The sequence below is a fragment of the Rhea pennata genome, chromosome 6, assembly GCF_028389875.1.
Source record: "Rhea pennata isolate bPtePen1 chromosome 6, bPtePen1.pri, whole genome shotgun sequence".
NCBI lineage: Eukaryota > Metazoa > Chordata > Aves > Rheiformes > Rheidae > Rhea > Rhea pennata.
Genome location: NC_084668.1, coordinates 37134598 through 37154799, shown reverse-complemented (window position 1 = coordinate 37154799; position 20202 = coordinate 37134598). Strand labels below are relative to the sequence as shown.

General features: G+C 46.5%; 1 protein-coding gene across 12 annotated transcripts in view; it reads right to left on the bottom strand.

Moving 5' to 3' along the window:
- MAP2 (microtubule associated protein 2) overlaps window positions 1-20202 on the bottom strand; it is a 229814-nt gene that overhangs the window by 53024 nt on the left and 156588 nt on the right. For all 12 annotated transcript variants that reach the window (XM_062578251.1, XM_062578257.1, XM_062578258.1 and 9 more), the window contains one exon: window positions 2242-2355. In XM_062578251.1, the coding sequence (XP_062434235.1) occupies window positions 2242-2355 (114 nt within the window). The remainder of the gene's footprint in view (window positions 1-2241; window positions 2356-20202) is intronic.

The following is a 20202-nucleotide window of genomic DNA, read 5'->3' as shown; positions in this document are numbered from 1 at the left end:
AAGCTATAATAAAAGGATTTTTTTTTTCAGACAGCACACACTATTTTCAAAATTCTAATCACACAGTACAACACAAAAACCAAGTACATAGTTATCTTTTACATCTGTATTGCTACTTAAGAAAACTTTCAGTCAAAAGGCAACAACAATAAAATATTAGAGAAACACAAATCCAGGCTGATTATCTGGAGCTACGAGAAACTGGCATCCAACCACTTCAGTTTACCTGGAACATATCGACAAAAACATTCTGCAAACTTTTTTTTTCCCCGCTTCCTTTTGCTGAGTTAAGATTAATCACAAAATACATGCAAATATTTCTTCTCTAAACAAAACACACTTTAGCTACAGGTACCACTCCAGGCAAGGAGAACATGACAAGAGCGAACTTACATCAGCCGTCCCACGTTAGTGATTCAGCTGAGAAAGGTGCTGTAAAGCAGCCTAACTCTACTACGGTTCTAGATTCATCCCCAGTCATGAGACTAGATGCTGAAACTGCATGATTTTTCTAGTGATTTCAACGGAAGTATGATGAAATCCTGAGCAAGGTGCTTTTTAAATCAAGTCAGCATAATCTCCACATCCAATATCCTACTAAACATTTTGATAAACATATTTTTTTTAACCTACTCTGGGGCTTAGCCTCCAAAAGAAACCCAGTCACTAATCTGTTTCAACAGATCTGTTACAAATGGCTCCTACTGACAGGCAGAGCTCAGGGCTTCTTCCCAAGCACAGTCAGGCCAGTTTCAAAGCCCCCGAAGAACTTCTCCTGGCCTCCTCTCTGTTGAATTCAGTGTGGTTTAGAACAGAGCCTTATGTGGCTTGCCGGTGAGACGCACTTTTCAGTGGCAGACTATTTATGCCTTCATTACAGTGCAATTCTACCTGCATTTATGTAACAGTCTCTGACCATGGGAACTGTAAGATCAACTGTTGCCAACTGAAGACGTGTTTCTCATAATGTGTTTAAAATGTCTTATCTAACTAGATATAAGGGAATACTCAGTTCTGCCTCACAAAGGCTCCAGTAAAGCACTCTGTGCTTACATATATATCAACCGCTTTGCAGAATTGGGGTCTTTCATGTAAAATTGAGACTCTGTAAAGGGAATTATCGAGCATCACATCTCCCTGCTGGACTTCCAGTTCAAAATTAATTCAACCAAGTAAAGGATCTTGGGAACCAACTTTTCAACAAACGTTTTTAATTAATAATTGACCTTAAATCATTCCTAAGTAGAGTCCAGCTGTTGTACCAAACACAGCAGAGTGCCTGTGGGAAAAATATCACAAGGCATCAGTTTGACTTGGTCAGAACGTATACTCTTCAGCACGATTTATGCCAGGGTAGGCTTACAAGCCTTCCACCACCTCAGGACAGAGTACAACCTTTCTCTGGCCTTTGGTGTACAAGTTTGGGGCTACCATGGAAGTTTTCCAGCAGGGAGGAAGGGCACATTACCCGACAGAATTATAAATATGAAATGTTTATAGAGCATATATACATAACATATACATACAGCATGTTTATATAAAATAAATGTTATATGAAATGTTTATATTTCAAATAAATTCCACAAAGGAGCTAGCAGCAGGGTGAGGGCACAGCATGGACTTTGTGAATGGCGGGGCCGTTCCCAGGCTGGCCCACCAGCTCTTGCTTCCACTCTGCGTCACCCCACCTTGCTCTGCCTGAGCATTATCTCCTCTCCCACCCTGGCTTTACGTTCCACATTCCTCTCTACTTCTTCCTGAGCTGCTCTTCCTTCATCTTTTTGAGTAGCTACCTAACCAGCAAAACCTCATTTGTGTTTTCTGTGCCTCTTATCTTTGCCTCCCCAGACATCAATCTCTCTCCGTGTACACAGCTGAACACACAGGGGCTTTGAGCACTGCTGGGTCCCACCAAACACAATGACAACGACAAAACTGCCACCGATAATCACATTCATAGAAGCTCTGCTCAGAAGTCGGAAACCAGGTGGAGAATTACTGTTGTGAGCATACAGTGAATGAGACAAAGATACATGGTGAACTGGGGAAACCAGAATTAATATTATTATAGGGTTTCAAAATATATCCAGGTTTACACATAACTGTGACCTACAGGAATACACAGTTATGTCACTTCTGTCCATATGTAGGTATATATTTAATATGTATATTTTACACATACATATAGGTATAACATCTTTAGACCAAAGGATACTTCTAACATTCTTCATCTTGTTTTACCTAAAGGTAGTGGTCCAGGCTGATCTTTGTGCTGGGCTTCTTTTTCCTGTTCACCTTTCACGACTGCTACAGCTTCAGCTGTTACTACTTGCACTATCCTTGCAGACACTTCTTCTGTGGCAGTAGCAAAAATAATAAAACAAAGAAAGGTATGTTAATGCAAAGGATTTTTTTAATTATAAAGATCAGCTTAAATTAAAAAAGGAGGCTTATATAATCCATTTTTAAAAGGTCATCTTTTTCCTGAAACATAGGCAAATCATGAAAAACAAAATGGAAGGACCAGATTTTTCAAAGATCTTAGTGCAAAATGCTGAGAATTTATGAATATGAGGACCCAAGCCTTTGCCATAAGATGCATACAGCATCGTCAGTAAATGCTCGCTCTTATGTCTGTTAGTGGGAATGTGCAGCAACTGCAAAAATTTAAGATGATTGTTCATTAAATGTCTAGAATCTTTTTTTTATTATTATTATTACTGTTTTGCAAACAGAGGCAGAAAGGCAAACTAAGTAATGAGATTTATCGACATTTACTATATGGAGGTCTCTGCATTCTTACATGTACTTTGGATGATATTACTTCTCCATCAGCATATGATTAGTATGCATTAAAGGCATTTCCCAGACAGACATCTAAGACTATGCTGATGAGGGACTTCAAACAGAAGGGCCAGATAACATTTCTGTATGATTAGAACATAGTAATTTGTCTTCCTCACCCTTTTAAGTCTGCAACATAAAGCTTTATTGGAACAGTAGGTCGGAACATCATGCGAACGAGTTGCAGAGGAGAACGTTTGTTAGGTGGGACTGAAGCTCGCGGGCACCTTTCTCAGGCGCAGGCTCAGCTCCAGGCTGCGAGGAGGTGCGCGGCGCCGAGACGCTGCGTGCTCGGCAGACCGGGGCGCGCGGAGGTCTGCCCTGGCTTTCGCCACCACCCGCACGCGCTGCGTGCCCGGGGGCACGGAGGCACTCGGCGCTCTGGTGAGCGGGAGGGTGTCAGCAGGCCTACGCAAGAGTAAATGCTCCCCGGGGGGAGACGGTGCGTGTCAGCTCCGCGCCCGCTCGGAGGCGCAGTGCCACGGCAGCAGGCACACGGCTGCAAGGGGAAGTCACCAGAGAGGTTTTCTTAAGCACAGTTCAGGCATCTTCGATCTAGCAAATCAAGAGGTTTAAGGGTTATCTGGCAGAACCATCAAAAAGGAATTCAGACAAGAAGGGTTTCATTTTCTTACCTGTATGTTTACCTGCCTTCCCTTACTCATTAATCAACAAATTCCATCCTCTCATAGCCAGATTCAGCATAAATAAAACACTCACCCCGCTATTTCTGAGTGCTGGGTGAGAGCTGTTTCAAAAGGGGGAGGGATCCAGCAGAGAGCTGAGCCTAGGGCAGGCAGCGAGCCGCAGCAGCCACAGGCCTGCTGCCTGCAGGGCTGCCGGCTGCCTCAGGGCAGGTGCTTGCAAACGGAACGAGAAACGCCAGTGTTGCTACACCCCACCGGTGGGGACAGAAATCTCCAATTAAGACTGCAATACACCCTTCCCCTCTGCCGAAACACCACAGAAACGCCATTAGTCGCCACCACCAAGGACAAGAATGAAACCTCTCTGCTCACCCATTGCTACTTCCTTCAGGCAACGACTGGCTGGGGAAGGAAAAGTATATTTACATCAGTGCCCTACACAGAACTCTACAGCAACCACCCTAACATCTACTGCTGTCCATTGGATTAATAATGAAGATCTCTTCTCACTGCTAGCACTCTTGCAGAATTCCTTCTTTGTTAATGTAAGGTTAATCCTCTTCATTCTTCCCCCAGCAAAGTAGATTTTTTCTCCAAAGCAGCGTACATGTAAGTTACTTGACTTTCACAGTCATGCTCGTCTAAAAACAAAATGCTCCGTTAATCTCTCTTTTGCATAAACAGAATATGTAATAAGGTATTAAAAACCCGCTGGCAAAGAACATTTCCTTTATAATTGCGTGTATTTATATTTTACAATTCACTTCCCTCTTGACTGGTAGCCAGGAGGGCAGTGACTGCAATACAGTTTTATTGGATGCAGCCAATAGTGAGTGGTGATGGATGAATATGTCAGAACCACCACCAAACAGTGAAAAAATAATCTGAATTAAAATATTGTTTTAGCCCAAGAATAAATGAGTATAAATTTGCCAAGGATAAATTCTGGCTAGAAAACTGAAGACATTTTCCAATTGTCAGAAGAGTGAAGCTTTTTTGAGATAGAGCCTGTTACCTTCATGAAAAGGACTACATGATATGTATGCCTGCGTTAACAGAAGACTGGACATGATAATGCTAGTTCTCTCTCCCTCTAGTCAATAGCACAAGCCCAATTTATTAGACGAACCTCCGCTTCATGGTTATCAAGCAACCTAACCCCCTAAATCAACTAATACATGTGGTTAGTTTGCTGCACCAAAGAACAGGAGTGTTGCTATGGAGCCTATCAATCTTCCCCGATGCCTTTTGGGGGCAAGTTTGTTAGGAGAGTAAGTTTTTTAGGCTTATCTTCACATGAACATTTTTAGAAAAGGCTACAGTTAATTTTTCAGATGCAGAATTTAACATACAGTAGATTTAGTATCCCGGGTTATCTCCAAAGGAGATCTACTTGATCACCTCCTCTCCATCATTCAAGCTACTGCAAGTTTCCTTCCAGCAAGGTAAATGAACTGCTACTAAAAACAATCACCTTTAGCATGGATTTTCTACTTGTTTACATCAAATCTGGTTCTAGGGTGCAAGTGGGCTCTTCAAAAGCTGGGAAGTGTTTCCCACCCTCTTGGCAATCTTTCTGATTTAATTTGCTAGCAACAAAGATTATGTTCAACAGAGAGATAAGACTAGGGGTGGAAGGTTACTCCTGAAAAATGGAAATTTCAATTTCAGAATATCCAAAATAAATACATAAAAATACAAATGGCCTCTGGGGATTTTTATCAAGAAAGGCTCACTTCTGAGCATTCTGTTGATGGATATTTTGGGTGACACAGGAGGCACAGGCAGTTCGCCAGAAGAGCAGTGCTTTTCCTGTATATAACTGCTGCAAAAGGACAGACATTTTTGTACTAATGGACACTATAAATAGCAGATGCAATGGGTAAGTCAAATCCTCACAGGGCAGTTATTGAGACTCTTCATAATTTCCTTATGGTTCAGTTAAAGTTCAAGGAAGCCTAATGATAAAGAACAAAAAAGAAAAAGGAGAGTTAGCAGGCTTGAATGCCAGGCAAATTCTTTACACACTAAAAGCTTTGGCTTCAATAGAGATAGTTCTGTTTGTACAGATTTATTCTCCCTCTATTTAACCAGGTAGACATGCTCTGACTCTACTTCTGTGCCATAAAAATAGCACTACCCAATGACAAGTAACACCAAATACGTGTGTCTTAACGGCGACATGGACTCTGGCTTCACGTACGACTCCAGCACAACGGAAGAATGGCAGCATTGCTTCTGTTAGTGTTTTTGCAGAGAGCAGAACGCTGCTCCTTTCTACCAAGGTGCTGATTGCCTATGATACAAGACACAGATTAAGAGTCTCCTAGTTTGATTTCAGGGAACACAGTACAGGCTACAAAAGGGGAAAAAATAAATACAAGAGAAAGACAGACAGACAGACAGACACCTTGAAATGAAGTCGCCAGAGCAGTCTCTGCACCAGCTGAGGAAGAAGCTTAGAAAACTCAAACTCATCCCATTAAGGCAGAGAAGACACATGAAAGTGGCCTGACCAAGTACTAGGGGACTGCAGCCGCAGCAGGATTACTTCTCGGGGACAGGCCAAACGGCAGTCCTCAAATGTGAACTCCCTCATGGAGAGAAGACATTGCGGAAGATCCTCAGACAGAGCTTTTAAAAGCTCCTTGACACCAGGCAGGCTCAGTTGAGAGGCCACGAACTAACAGGCACATGGACAGCACTTCTGCTTCTCCCTTAAATGCTGTCACTTCAGATCAAGGCCAGGCCACATCTGCCCAGGTGCTTCTAGCACCATAGCTGTTGTCTGCTGGGGAAGAGAGTACTCTGCTCTGCTGAGAGGACAAGCAGGCCTCCTTCATGAGTGTTACATTCATTTAAACCAAAATTAAAACTCAAACAAGTGAGTACCCTCTACTTCTGGTCTTGGAAACCAGCCTGATTCGTTTGCAATCATATTACAAACACCAGCCACCAGAATGCCAGATCAGGACATCTGGAGTCCCTTTGTTCTGCAGGGAACTCAGGAACAAATCCTTTCAGGGCAATAGGATGCAGAAGATGCCAGACAAGCTGCTGATGGCATGGGGAGCCATGACCTTTCCTCTTTGCTGGCTTTAGCAGCTCCAGAAGTTACCACTCCCTTTCTAGACAAGAGCTCACCCTCTAACAGACCCTGATGCAAGCCATAGAGCAGGTAAAGCTATCTGCGTCATCCAACGCTCTCCTGCCCCAGAGTTGGGAGCACAACGCTCTGCACACGGTGATACAAAATTGGGAGGGACCAACTCCTGAACCCTGGCCTTCTCCTCTCTAGGGCAGCTCAAGAAGGAAAAGATTACAGCGTGGCTTTATACCATCTCCTAATCCTGGGCTGACAGTCCCTTGGCTTACCCAAGGGCACAAGTGCTGCCTAATCCCCATGCCAGCTGCTCCCGTATCGCACAGCTAAACTGCAGTAGGAATCATACAGACATCTGAGAGATCCTCCTTCGTTGAAAGACACTCAGCCAGACACTGCTAAAGCAAGGTTACAGGCCAGGGCACTGTTGCAGTAGAGAAAAAAATCTGGCAGCAAATCCTGTAAATGGCCAGGATGGCATTTCAAAGCCCTCTGTTTCTTACTGATGTTGCTGCAGTTGTCACTGAACTGCACATGCCCCTGTAGGGTCCCCTGAATCCATTACCTACATTACTTTCATTTCCCAGGACATCTTTCTGTTCATTAAGTCTTTTAACACAGAGGTTACCAAAAATTAAGTCTGTGATAGCTCTCCCCAGTAATGCATGGTGTGTGGGTTCCTGTCATGCATGACCTTGTAAACTGTTTTATTTCATCCTCAGGCACTTTTTCTTTCTTCCTCTTCAAACCTACAATAACCTCAGGCTCAACCCACTGAGGAGCTGAGCTGGCTACGAACACCACTTTTTAGTGAAACTGCTTAGGCTCAAACATTTGCTTCTGAAAGTCCTCATCCAACAGTATCTTATACCTCTTCCTGTATTAGAGCAGAATTGTCCCTTACTCCTTTTAACATTTCCTGTCTCACACCATCACGCTGCAGAGCAGTAGCTCTTGAGTTTGCAGTAGCCATGGAAGATGCCATCTGGTTTCTGCAAAGCAGAACTTGTTTAGGGTATAAACAAAGTTTAATCTGCTGGAACTGCAGGCTCAACAAATGCTCCAGGAGAAAACCAAAGGAAAGGGATGCTAGGAAAGCAGCCAGAAAGGAAGAGACTGGAAACTTCACACACACACTCTCAGTATCACCTCTCAGACTCCAGCTAAGAAAATTAACAGCCAGCTGGGTTAAAGCAAAGAATAATTAATGCTTATGCAGGATAGAAGCTCGAACAGAGACAAAGAAAGATGCGAACAGATGGAGAAAATAAAATAATGTGTTTTCTTCATTTTGCTGCATTGTAGGCAAGGAGCACAGGCAAGGCATGTCAAAAGGATTAGCTACATGTGTGCTCACAGAATTAGGAAAACAAAACAATTTCAGTCAAAATGCTCCTGTCAAAAGCCTCAGCAGGGTGCAGACCAGTTTCCAAGGTAACCAGCACTAACTGTTGGCATGCCAGAATCAAGTCAACAACAAAAGCACAAAGTAATCTGCATTGTTTAGTGAGGTAAAATATCCCAAATACATTCCTTTAGGAAAAAAAAAAGATATAAAGTTGCTATTTGCAATCTTTGACAATTTTGAAAAGCAAAGAGGACTGATGGATTTTTCTCTCCCAGGACTACAGTTCAGGGTGCAGCAGGACTATAAGCCAAACAGCTCTTGGTTTAGAGGCATTCGGCAGTTCCCTGCGGGCAGGTCCTGCCTTCACGCTTGGCTCTCCCGCAAGCCAGTGGGACTTCTGTTGGAGCAAAAATTGATGACACTCCGGGGAAGAGAGACCAATGTTTGAGCCAGTGACACTTCTGACAGAAAAAACGAAGACGCAGCTTGGAATTCGTCACTGGGATTATGATGGCTCTAAGTATGGCCTTTTGCATTTGTGCTGAGAAAGAAATGTAGTAGTAACCAAAACAGGACGAACAGTTCAAATAAAACACAAATAATGCCAACAGATTAGTACTTGAGATTGAAGAAAAAAGCACTAACATAGCTTTACAGATTTCAAATATTAGCTCTCAAATGGCTTTCGTGAGCGTAAATATTTTGCTGTAAGTAGGTCCTTGATCTGGATGTTGGCAATATCAACAGTAATTGGCAGGAGGTATGAAGGCAAATAATGGGAACGTCAGCTTTTAAATTAAACTGCAACATAACTGACAAGTATTATTTCTCTAATAAACTCGTTGACTTTAACATCTTGTAGTATCAATAAGGATAGCGAGAGATGAATTAAGTCACCATTCTCTACCAACTAAACAGCTTAGGAACGGCTTATGTTTTGGGAAACTGAAAGTTTTGGTTATATGGTATGTTGAACTCCAACAGTACAGACACTCAAACGGATTATCCTTTGGCAAAAGATGTGTTATAGTGACTATGTAAAAACAGCACCTAGATGGATACCTGACTTGCTATGTTCACACCCTGGCGTGCCCCAGGGCAAATAGCTCACGTATCCATATTCTTGGGTTCTTCAGAGATTCAGCAGCCCCTCTCACCTACACCTAGGTTTAAGGTTATAAATCTGAATCACCAGCGTCCAGGCCCTTAACATATCTGTATCTGCTATGATAAACCCTAGTAAACAAGGCTGGTGCGTGGCTGTAACCGAGCTGGGTCCTACCCCTGCCTTGCCAGGCTGTAAGAGACGCGTGAGCTGCTGGGGCACCCGAGTCTGCTGCATGGCATTCGGGCCGCGCGCGAGAGCCCGGCCCCCGGCTCTGGGGCCTCCCCTGGGGCTGTCTCCACACCTTCTGCATTTACTTCAGCTCCATCACCCTGGTGGCATCTGCCAGGTCAGCTTCTTCAGCGAGGGCTGGACACACGCTCCCAGTCGCCACGGCTCACAAGCAGCACAACCCGAAATGGAGCTCCTGCCTCGAGCAGCAGCAACCGCGAGAGCTCCAGTTAGCCACCTCCCCCAGCTCCCCAGGCGCATCCCTGCGGCGGGCTCGGAGGCCTCTGCTACACTGCTTAGCAGCTGTAAAACACAACACCGCGGGATCAGTTCCCACACCCTCTCCTTTAAATATGAAAGTCGGTTAAAAAGGAGGCGCATGAATGTCAGTACAATAAAGCAATGCTTTAAAAATGAACCCTCATTACTGCAAATGTTTCCTTCCTATGCATTTCCTAAGTCGCATCTTCTCAAGTTTACTGACTGCAATAAAATATTTACCACCATCAGCACTTCCTAGCCAAATCAGAGGTGGGAAGAACTAACCGGGTTCTATTTTCTCTGACGCATCATCAATGCAATTTACAGCTTGTGTGCAATACCGAAGCAGCCAAAGGCAGAACCTCAGCCAGTGTAACCCAGTGAGGTCCCCTGGCTTCCCCAGGGCTTGGTATCAGCTAAAAACTTCACCTGCATGTAAGAAGCAGTTGTATTTCTTTTTCATTAAAACACAGACTCCTCAGGACTCAGGCAGGAAGAAGCATGTTGGCTTCAAAAGAGAGAATCTGGTATTTAGTCCTCTGAGTGTGAACAAATACATATAACAGGCAATTGCTTTTAAATCAGAATTTGTCTTTGTCTTGAACGTAATTATGTGCCAAAATTTTAAATAAATTGAATTTTAAGAACTAATTCACTTTTGATATAAATAGGAGAACAGCCCACAGAAGTCAATGGAGCTACAGCCACCTACACCAGGAGATGACATATCTCCTGGAGTTCTTTTTTAGCTCCTTTTGAGCTGATTTTAAACACTTGCTACAGTGTTTGCTATGATTTAAAAAAGAAAAAAAAGGAAGACAAACTGCTGAATTTAAGTTTAAAATTAACATTAACCTGTGTGTGCATTGTGTGGGATTTATAGTCATGCCTGATGCAGTGAGTGAAAATCATTCCGTCAATGCAACCGAATTTTGATTCACGCCATTAGGGACCATGGTAACACCTAAGTGCAGCAATACGGTGCCCTTTTCCCCTCAAGGCTCACGCTGCCAGTCAAACACCGCTCAAGCAACCGGCTCTGCAATGCACCAAGTGCTGCACGGCTCAGCCGCTCGCAGCTTTACTTTCGGTTGCTCCTCTTGGCTGCACCCAGACACTGGCTCACTGGCTGGGAGGAGCGGTGTGGCGTACTCGCACGTGCACGTCCGTGAGCGCTCCTACAGACACACAGAGTAGGAAAGGTCCTGTGGCACATACACATTAACCAAGTCTCACGAAGGACTTGATTTGGGGATTTTCAGAGCTGTGCGTCCTTCTCAGCCATGCTGGTCTCCCCCCCTCTCTTCTGGCGCTATTCCAGAGGATGGAGTCACATGGACTTTTTGAAAAGCCTCGTCTCTGCCAAGCCACCACCACTGACCCAACTATTCCTGGGGCCTTCTCCTGTCTGCTGCCCCTCTACCCTTGGAAACTACTGTCCCCCACCTCTAAATGAACAAAATCACTAGGGAAGAGAAATGTGCAGCTACCCATACAGAAGTGAGGTACAGGAGATGCACCGAAAGCATGCAATGCACCTTCTGAACTACTTCCTGGCAGAGCTGTCTGCCCTGAGCCCTTAAGACACGTGCAAGCTTTCACTACCTGAAGCCGGGGGCACCAGGAGCTGTGGGGACAGCTGAGAGCAGGGCTGGGACCACTGCAGCCATCAGGCGAGGTCTGCTGCCACAGACACAGCCCTCACATCTGGAGAAGGAGAGCAGCTATGCAAGTTCAGGCCAAAAGGTGGCTACGCTGCAGGGCAGAGGTAATGCAGAGGGTACAAACAGGGAGCATGAAAAAAAGCCAGGTGCAACTTAATGGAGGAAAGAGAGGACAAAAAGAAAGAGCTGCTGGAGCAACTGTATAGAAGTACAATACTTTCTTAAATAAGAAAAGTGACAGTGAAAGGAAGGAGAAAGGAACTCAGAGATAGGCACAGCTAGAGCTCACTGGCAACCTGCATGGGCTGCATTACCCTGGACGTGGCATTTGGCATCTGCCCTGGATGTGGGGTAACATGTAACAGTCACAGCTGAGGCCATTTTCTTCTCTCATATACAGCGCAAGGCTACGGATGAAAACAGTTTTGGTTTCTGAAACCTCTGCTCCTCTTTATTTATCTGTCTCTCCAGCTGTGCAGCGGCAGGGACAGAGGAACAGCCTGCCGACGACTTTCAGCAGAACTGCCATAGCCAGTGTAGGCTGCTGGGTGCTATACCAAACTGATCATGTACTGCCATGAATTAGTCTCAAGGAATGAAATACGAGCAGAAAAAGTGAAATACATCGAGTTAATTTTCTCCTCCCAGAGTACATATTGCCTCTAAGGGAAATGTATTTCTGTGAAGCACTCTATCTACCCAGTCCTGAGTGAAAATGACCCTGTGGAAAGCAGTTAATAGGTTCTCCTGCCTTGGAGATAATGATATCTCACAGCTATTTGCCATATCCTACATGCAATCAAAGTTAACGCACTGAGGTTTTTCCATGGGTAGGAAAAGGGCTCACTCACGTAATCTACTGTACCAAGTTGGTGTACCTCGAGTTTCCTGCATTTTTTGCATGTCCTGTGGATGCTCCAAAGACAACACAGAACAACCAAGGCTGCATTTCTAAACCACCACCTCCGAACAGGCTTTCCGAGCACAACTGCCTCTGCTCCACAGCAGGTCAGTGAGACTGCACAAGAAAATGTTAATGTTCTGCTCAGTATCTCCCAAGAAATGAGTAACAGAGTCAAAACCGGGACATAGCCCTCTCTCTGGGTTTTGCCTTTGGATTCCCAGATCAGCCTTTCCACAGCTGGTACGGAGAGGCCCTGCCTTATCCGCGCGCATCTGCTGTCTAACACCAGTCACGTTCTGTGTATTTCCATTCCTCCAGTTGGCAAAGGCATGCAAACCTCTACTCATCATCATTTAATTTAAAGCAAGCAGCTATCTACCAGTAGTAACACAGCTAAGAAGAAAAGAAAAAAAAATTGAAACGCCGCTTCATGCTAGATGCTGCAGTCGTTACTCCGAAGATGAACACAGGAAGAAAAGAGACAAGTTCTTCCTCTGTATTTTAACCTCACAGACTAAAACAGCAGCGAAGATGAAGATGGTGGGTTTACCCCTGGCTCCCTTCTAATCTTTCATTCCAACTCCTTGCTTGAATCCAAGCTCAGACTGCCTTGCCTTCCCATTTTAATGCAGAGTAGCTCATCAGGGTTAGTGAAGCCAAGAAAGCTACACACATACATACATACCACACACAGATTTTGCACCCAAAATACCCCCCACCCCCAAATCCCTGCCACGTTCTGCGAAGCCTTGCTTCAGTGAGGACAGCAGAATGACAACTTGAATTGCAAAGCACCCCCGGTCTCTGCCTCCCCGTTTCCCTGTCTCCCTTAACCTTGAGAAGCAACTGCTGGAGGAAAGGAACAACAAAAAACGCTCCCTTCCTTTGGGAGCCAGCCTGGATGCGGCTCGGCAGCGTCAGAGATGCGGCGCCCTCCTGAATGCTAACTAAGCACCCGGGCTAGGGGCTCGCTCTCTCCGCGGAGGTCTCGCTCAGCACATCCCGGCGTTGGCATGGCAACATGGAAAAAACCCAGCAGCGCCCGGCATCGACAAGGGAGCGCAGCGGGCTGGCGGTGCGGCTCCCCGACAGCACCCATGCGCTGGCCGCGGAGAAGTTAAAGCCCCCGCTGGCCTTTGCGCGCCCGGCCGGGGGTCTGAGGTGCGCGCACGAGGAGGGTGGCGGACTGGAAGCCAGGCACCTCGGGGCCACAGGGGAGCAGCGGCTTCGTGCCGGCTTCGGCACCAACGCAAGCGTGCCAAAAGCACACCCTTTTTGCCTTTCCAAGGCAACTTTGGAGAAAAAGTTGCCGTTTTGGCTGTGCCTGAGACAAGAAGGGCTCGTGTGGCTGCAGAACAAGGCTCTGCTGTTTGTTAGCGAACCTCCTCCCAGGTTCTCCCGCTCTCACACAGATGCGGAACAGAAAAGCACAGTCCAGCACAGTCCCCTGTGACAAGGCCGCCCAGCTGCAGTCACAACAGACCTCTGCCCACGGCCAGGCATTGCCCGGTGGGCCACGGTTTTCAACAGGGCCTCTAGATACAACCATCCCATCAGTGGTACCACCAAAGCCAGTATGAGAGCACAGAGCTCAGGCCTGCAGACGGGGCCAAGGGAGGACTTACAGCTCCGGCAGAGCAGCCAGAGGATGCTGGGGATGAAGTGCTACAGGCAAACGGCAAGTACTTGACCACAAAAAGTGGAGACCAAGATAAAAACATAACCCGCAGGACGGGCATTCTTGATTCGATGGGATAGTCATCCTTCGGATAAGGAGCAGAGGTGCTATCCAGAACGCAGAGCGGCAGAGACCCATGGGTTTGGCTCCCAACTCCAACGTGGCAACGCCAGCCTGAGAAGAACGCCTGGAGCTATTTTGAAAAGGCAATCGCAATAAATAGCAATCGTAGCATACAATCTGAATTAGCAGCGTGGTTGGAACAATATGTTATCAGAGATACTTCATCCGTATTCCAGGCGCATTGTTCGATGCCGCAGCTCTGAGGTCGGCATCGATTACGTTGTCTGGCAACACTGCCGGCGACAAGTCACAGCTCCCGTTGCCAGGCCAACCCGGCAGCAGCCTTTCACTCTTCTTCCTTCAAGCAGCGCAGTTGCTAATGCCCTTCCCTCTTCCGACGCTCATACCATAACGCAAAAACACCAAAGTGACTCAAAACAACAGGGAGCACAAGGAAATAACCGGTTAACCCCTTCTCTCAGCCAGACGCAACCCTGATGCGGCATGAATGCAACTGTGTTGGTTTCAAGGGTGTTACTGCACCCAGTCTAGTTTAATGAATCAGATCTATACACCGGCGTTTTCCAAGCAGCTTCAAGGACAGAAGAGGCTGGTGGCTGAACTTCCCTGGGTGGCTAACTCTGCAGCCCTAACAGTCGATGGCAACCACGCAGCACGAAGCTCACCCTACTCCCTTCGGGGCAGCAACTTCTGCATGCCCTTGGCGCCCGAACCAGGGGCCAGACCCGCCGGCTCCTGCCAAAGCACTGCAACAGGCAACTGCGTTTGAGAACTTTTCACTACATCCAGATGCTGAAAGGGAGCCGCCAGGGTCTGACCTCTTTGGTAAATCTGACACCAACAGAAGCTGCTGGTTTGAGCTGCAGACTTTTGAAATTACATCTCCTATTACAACTGCTATGTCCTGGCAGATACCATCCAAGTAACAAAAATGGCCAGCAAACAGTTAAGGAACAAAGAAAGAGCTGATTGACTTCTGAAGCCCCCAGAGGGGACAGAGCCAACACCTGAAAGCAGGTAGGAGGACTGGGCAAGAAGGAACAGCTTACTGGATTTAGTGATTGATAGTGCCGGCCACAGGAAAATCTGCCCAGACAAGGACAAACATGTCCACAGTAGTTATGGAATATTCAGAGGAGAAAGATAGCTAGGGGAGGGGGATGCGTGGAAAAAGACGGAATTTCTCTGGCTCCATTCCCAGTCCTCTGCAAAGGAACAACTGTGGAGCCTCCCCACCAGGAAGCTTAAAAGAGAATGGTAAAAATAACATTTTCTAAAAGTCCCAAAGAGGCTTTGATGCCTCTGCCTATGCTCTCTTCAGCAACATAATTGGATCGTGTCTAAAATATTCCAATTACGTGTCCCAGCAAATAACACTTGTATTTCACTTAACATACAGAAGAAGAGTTTCAGAGGCCTGGTACATTTGCCTATATCTAAATCAGCAAAGATGTTGGTGCATGGTGTGCAGCAATTACTATCACATTTCCTGGAGAAAGGGAGGGAGACCAAAATACCTAATCAACTGCTCCTTTCCTAACAGACCTATCAAGAACATGATGATGCATTCTTCCAACTCTGTAAAACAAAAAACAGAAACTAGACAAACATAGAAATCACATTTATCTTTGAATGTCACTGATTTTGCATTCTCCTATCTATTTTTGTCTGCCTTTGGTATATTACTTGGGACACGCCGCTCGCTGAAAATGTGCATCTGAAACCAGGGCTGGGAGGCTTCCTGGGCGCTGCGGCACCGCGAGCAGCTCCAGGGGGCTCTTTTGATTCCAGCAGTGCTGGGTCAGCAGCCACACAGCCAGCACAAACAGCCAGGAGAAAGGAGCTCTCTGACAACGCCGTCCTGCCCGGCAGAAAGGCTAGAAAGGCCTTTGCAGAGAAAAGGCACGTTTGCTTGTTTATTCCTGTACTGCTGAAGTGTTGCTGCTTAGATATAAGAGGAGGAGACACACACACACGTACACACACACAAGGGAAAGGCAGATTACATAAGAAGTCCCTAGAGGGGCATAAAACACATGAGCGTGCCCAGGGACCAAGCGATGACTTGTCCGGCTGCCTCCACGCACAGTGCTGCAATCCTCCCCCGCAGCTGCCGATTCCCACGACACACAGGCAGCAGTGGCGGCGTACGAAGGGGGCTCTGCTTGGGAAAGGGTTGTGCGGCCCTCGGTCAGACCGGCCGTCTCGTCTTTGGAAGGTCTCTGCACCACCTTCCAGAGGGGCTGGATCAGCCTCTCGCCAACACAGCAACTGCTTGTGAAGGCTGGAGCAGAGAGCTGCAGATCGCCGGCCCGCCGCGGGCTCGGCAGACGCGACGGCAGGCAGCAGCCCTGCCCAAGCGGGGCTCGGGCCGCCACGACGGGCTCCCCACGCTCCGTGCTGAGCAGCGGGAGGCTCCGCAGACAGCGAGAGGAGATGAAAGCACGCTGCTGGCTGAAATGCAACCCCCCCTTCACCGTGGCCTCTTTGCATAGCCAACGCAAAGGCACGGACCCCCACCTCTGCTCACCTAGTTACCGGCTAGGACAGCGCAGTCTTTCAGCCTCACACATTTCCCTTCAGCTCACCTGCAGGCTTAACCAAAATGCTCACTTAGAGAGCAGCTGGTCACAGAAACACATCTGCTGACCCTCCGCTGGGTCTGTTCCCCACCTTCTTCCCTCCAGCTGCGCTCCCTTCGTTAGATCCTCATTCCTCCCTCAGTTCAATACTGCTACTTTTTCACTCTTCTTCACAGGTCTATGGCTTCCTCCTCTTCCTGCTTCACCCACAGACTAACACGTAGCAGCCCCTGAGACCCCATAACCACCAGAAATACTGGTCATGGACTCCCACTCACCCCGCTTCCCTATGATTCAAAGACCCTGAAACACACTGCAGTAGTGCTGCTCCACCTGTGGCCCTCCGTGCCGTGCCATAGAGCCTGCTGCCGTTTTCTGGCAGTCGCTTCATATCCCAGACGGTTTGCAAACTCTGCCAATTAATGAAGGGCTCCGTTTGTCATTCTGGCTGGAGATACTACTGTCCTTAACATCGACTGACACGAGGAAAGACTCACTATCCTGACTCTCTGATAATAGGATTTCAAGAGATGCTTTCCCTTAATCTGTCAAAAAATATTTCATTGAATAACTGTGTGGGTACCAAATCACCCTCTGATGATAACCCTGCATCTGGCATATAATGAAGAAAGCACTCAGTCAGCTGAGTCACTGTACATGAAGACATATTGTGGAAGATACATCTTTACAATACATCTAACTACTCTTCCCCTAATTATTTAAATTTGACAGGTTACTCATTACATTATTGAAAAGAAAAAGAAATGCATTTTAAGTGCAGAAAAACAAACCTTTGTACCTTGCTGTCCCTTGCAAATCAAACACGATGGATTGCATTGAATTGCTAGTTTCCAGAGAACGCTGCAGCGTATTTGTACAGTTCTTCAGCGCTTCCTTCCACTGCGCTGACCATGGGTTTCCAGTAAGCAAATAAAAGGCTGCCAGTCTCACATTTCACTGCAAGTCAAATACATCCTGTGCTCTCTCATGGGGTCCAATCCAAAGCTTTCCATATCAGCCCACTTCAGAGTGAGTTTCTGAAGATTACGCTAACACGCCTCCTTTACAGCACACATCTCGTATGACACAAAAATGTTTGCCTTGACAAGAGCTACAGATCTGAGCCTCCGCTCTTAATAATTCCAACATATTCACTGAAGATGCTCTTTGTGTGTGCGTGTGCATAAGAAAGAACAAGAACAGGTAGGGAACAGTGAGAGTACATTAAAATGCAGTGGCTCCGAGGCAAGGGGTGCTGTAGAGCACCCCAAAGGCAAGGTGTTTCTGTGAGCAGCATGGGACACCCTTTTGGTAGAGGACAGAGTGGTACTGAGCTGGTTTATCCACACTGACGTATAAGAAAATATACTTATATATAATTATAAATCTAGCTATCTGTAAATAACAGGACAGTTGCTTTACCTCCCCTACTCAAACCGCATCCGTAAGAGCTTTCTACGCGCTATGCCAAAACACTGGCCTAGTCCCCCACACATATTTGCCTTTGACTTGAGCGGCTGCCGGATCAGGCCCCGAGGCTGCCCTGTCCCCCAGCGCTGTGCACTCTCCCACGTTCCCGTGAGGCCATCTGAAAGGAGGGCATTGATGTGCCTCAATAATGCAGCCATTACCAGTGCGATATGGAGACAGATCAATCAAAGGCAGCACAACAGCCAGATTCAGAGGATTCCAAAATTGAGGTCAGACTCAGTAACTCTTAGACAGATGCCAAGAGAGGGAGAAACACACATATATGCAGGAAGGCAAATTTTAACTGTGCAAACCTAAAACTGTCACTCGCAGTGATGGATTGGATGTGTTTTGGCAAGAACTGTTATTTTCTCCCTCAATTCCACCCCTTGCCTCAGCGTCAGCATTGGCATAAGGTACCTTCAGCCTGGTGGTCTGATGTTAACCTTCCTCTTAATGCTCAGTCCTCAAGTTTTCCAGCATGAGCCCTGCAAACGGGTGCCCCGCTGCTTTCCTGTGCCCCCAGGGAATATTCCCCTGCTGCAGAATACCTCTCCCTAGGGGAGGCCCATTTCATGAATAAATCCCGACTCCTGAGTTAATCAGGTGCAAAAGAGCTTACTTAGGCTAAATGCCTCAAAACACAACTGAATGCTCATCAGAAGGGATCAGGCAATGGGCAGCTGCCCAGGGAAAGAGCCTGTTTATACTAGTGCTTTACTTCAGTTGAGCTTGTTGCTGCTGCTGTGGATTTACAGACTTCGATAGGCAGGCAGAGAAGCTAGAGATTTTCCTAGTTTATGGTGCTGGACTTGCACCAGGGAAAATAAAATCCCTGTAAATCCACAGTTTGGCTCAATTATCTCGGTTGACCTTGACTTCCTATGCATTTTCTCCTCAGTTGTTTGGACTCTAAGCTACTACAAATGAACCCTATGTCACATTATTGGTAATTATTTGCATCATACTAGCATTTAAAAGCTCTTTCTGATGCAACATCCCACTGCAGTTACAATGTACAATTAAACATGGCAACAGTACCTGAAGGTGGTTGCAAAGGGCAAGCCTGATTTCAAGATCAGACTCTCAATCAAACACCCAAAACCCACCTCCAAACTTCCTGCCTCGTGACGCATTAAGTACATCCAACTAGCGAGTACTATCGTAACTCTGGCAATGCATGTTCCCTTCTCGTTCTGTCACCACAGTGAATTGCTGACAAATTCCTCCTGGTGGCCTTTAAAAAGAGAAATGATTAAAAATATATCTTAAGTATTCAAATGTGTCTTATGTTACATTAAAGAGCACAGATTAGATATGGGTTTAACTAGGATGAAACTGTGCAATTCACGCTTACTTACTGCCTGTGCCCACCTTGGACTGGGGGGCAAAGAGGTGCCATGTAAAAGCTATGCACAAGGCAAAATGGAAATGTCTTGCCTGCCAGACTCCCACAGAAACGAAGCCTGGTCAAGAGTCCTTCAAGTCCTTGGCGCTGTCTCCCTCCATACAGCACTACATCACGTGGCAGGACTCCAGCTGCAGCCTGGGCTGATGTTCCTGATAAGCTAGAGCTCAAAGGCTGGATTCAAGTTTTCAGTAAACTAGAGTTTTGTGTGTGAAGACAAGTAGTTTTAGGAAGCTTCCTGATGTTCAAGCACAGACTAAGATGCCACAGAATAGGCTACAGTAAGTCTTCCCAGCAGTAAGTGTACAATATTGACACACACCAGAGATTTTGCAATCTAAGCAGTGTGAAAAAAGCATAGGAGGAGGAAATGAGGCCATAAGGTGCTGACTGAACTAACCTCACACAGATCAAGAGCCCCCTTGCTCCCCAGGCAAGTGTACCTCCCCAGCCCCACCGCCTCCCCTAGACATGCTGCCCCAGTTTTATCTCCTCTGCAGCCCAACCTCTTGCCTGAAGAGCAACATGAAGCCACACTGCTGCAACGCTAGCTGACAGGCAGCACTAGGTTCCTGCCTTCTGCCACCCACTGACTGTAAACTCTTCAATTAAACATTCAGGTCTCTTTCAGACACTGACCACCGCTTAGAGCCTGAGCTTTGTGCATGATTTCCTGTATTTCTTTTTGTAACGGTCTTTATAAGGAGGGGCCTCTTTATTCTCTAAAGTTATTCCCACTTTGTGATGTGTATGGGCGTGAGACTTGCTCAAGATCACGTGAAAAATCTGTGGCAAAGAGGAAAAATGAACCCATTTTTTCCAAAACCCAAGCCAACACCTAAGAACTGCATGCAGCACCTTACCTTTGGGACC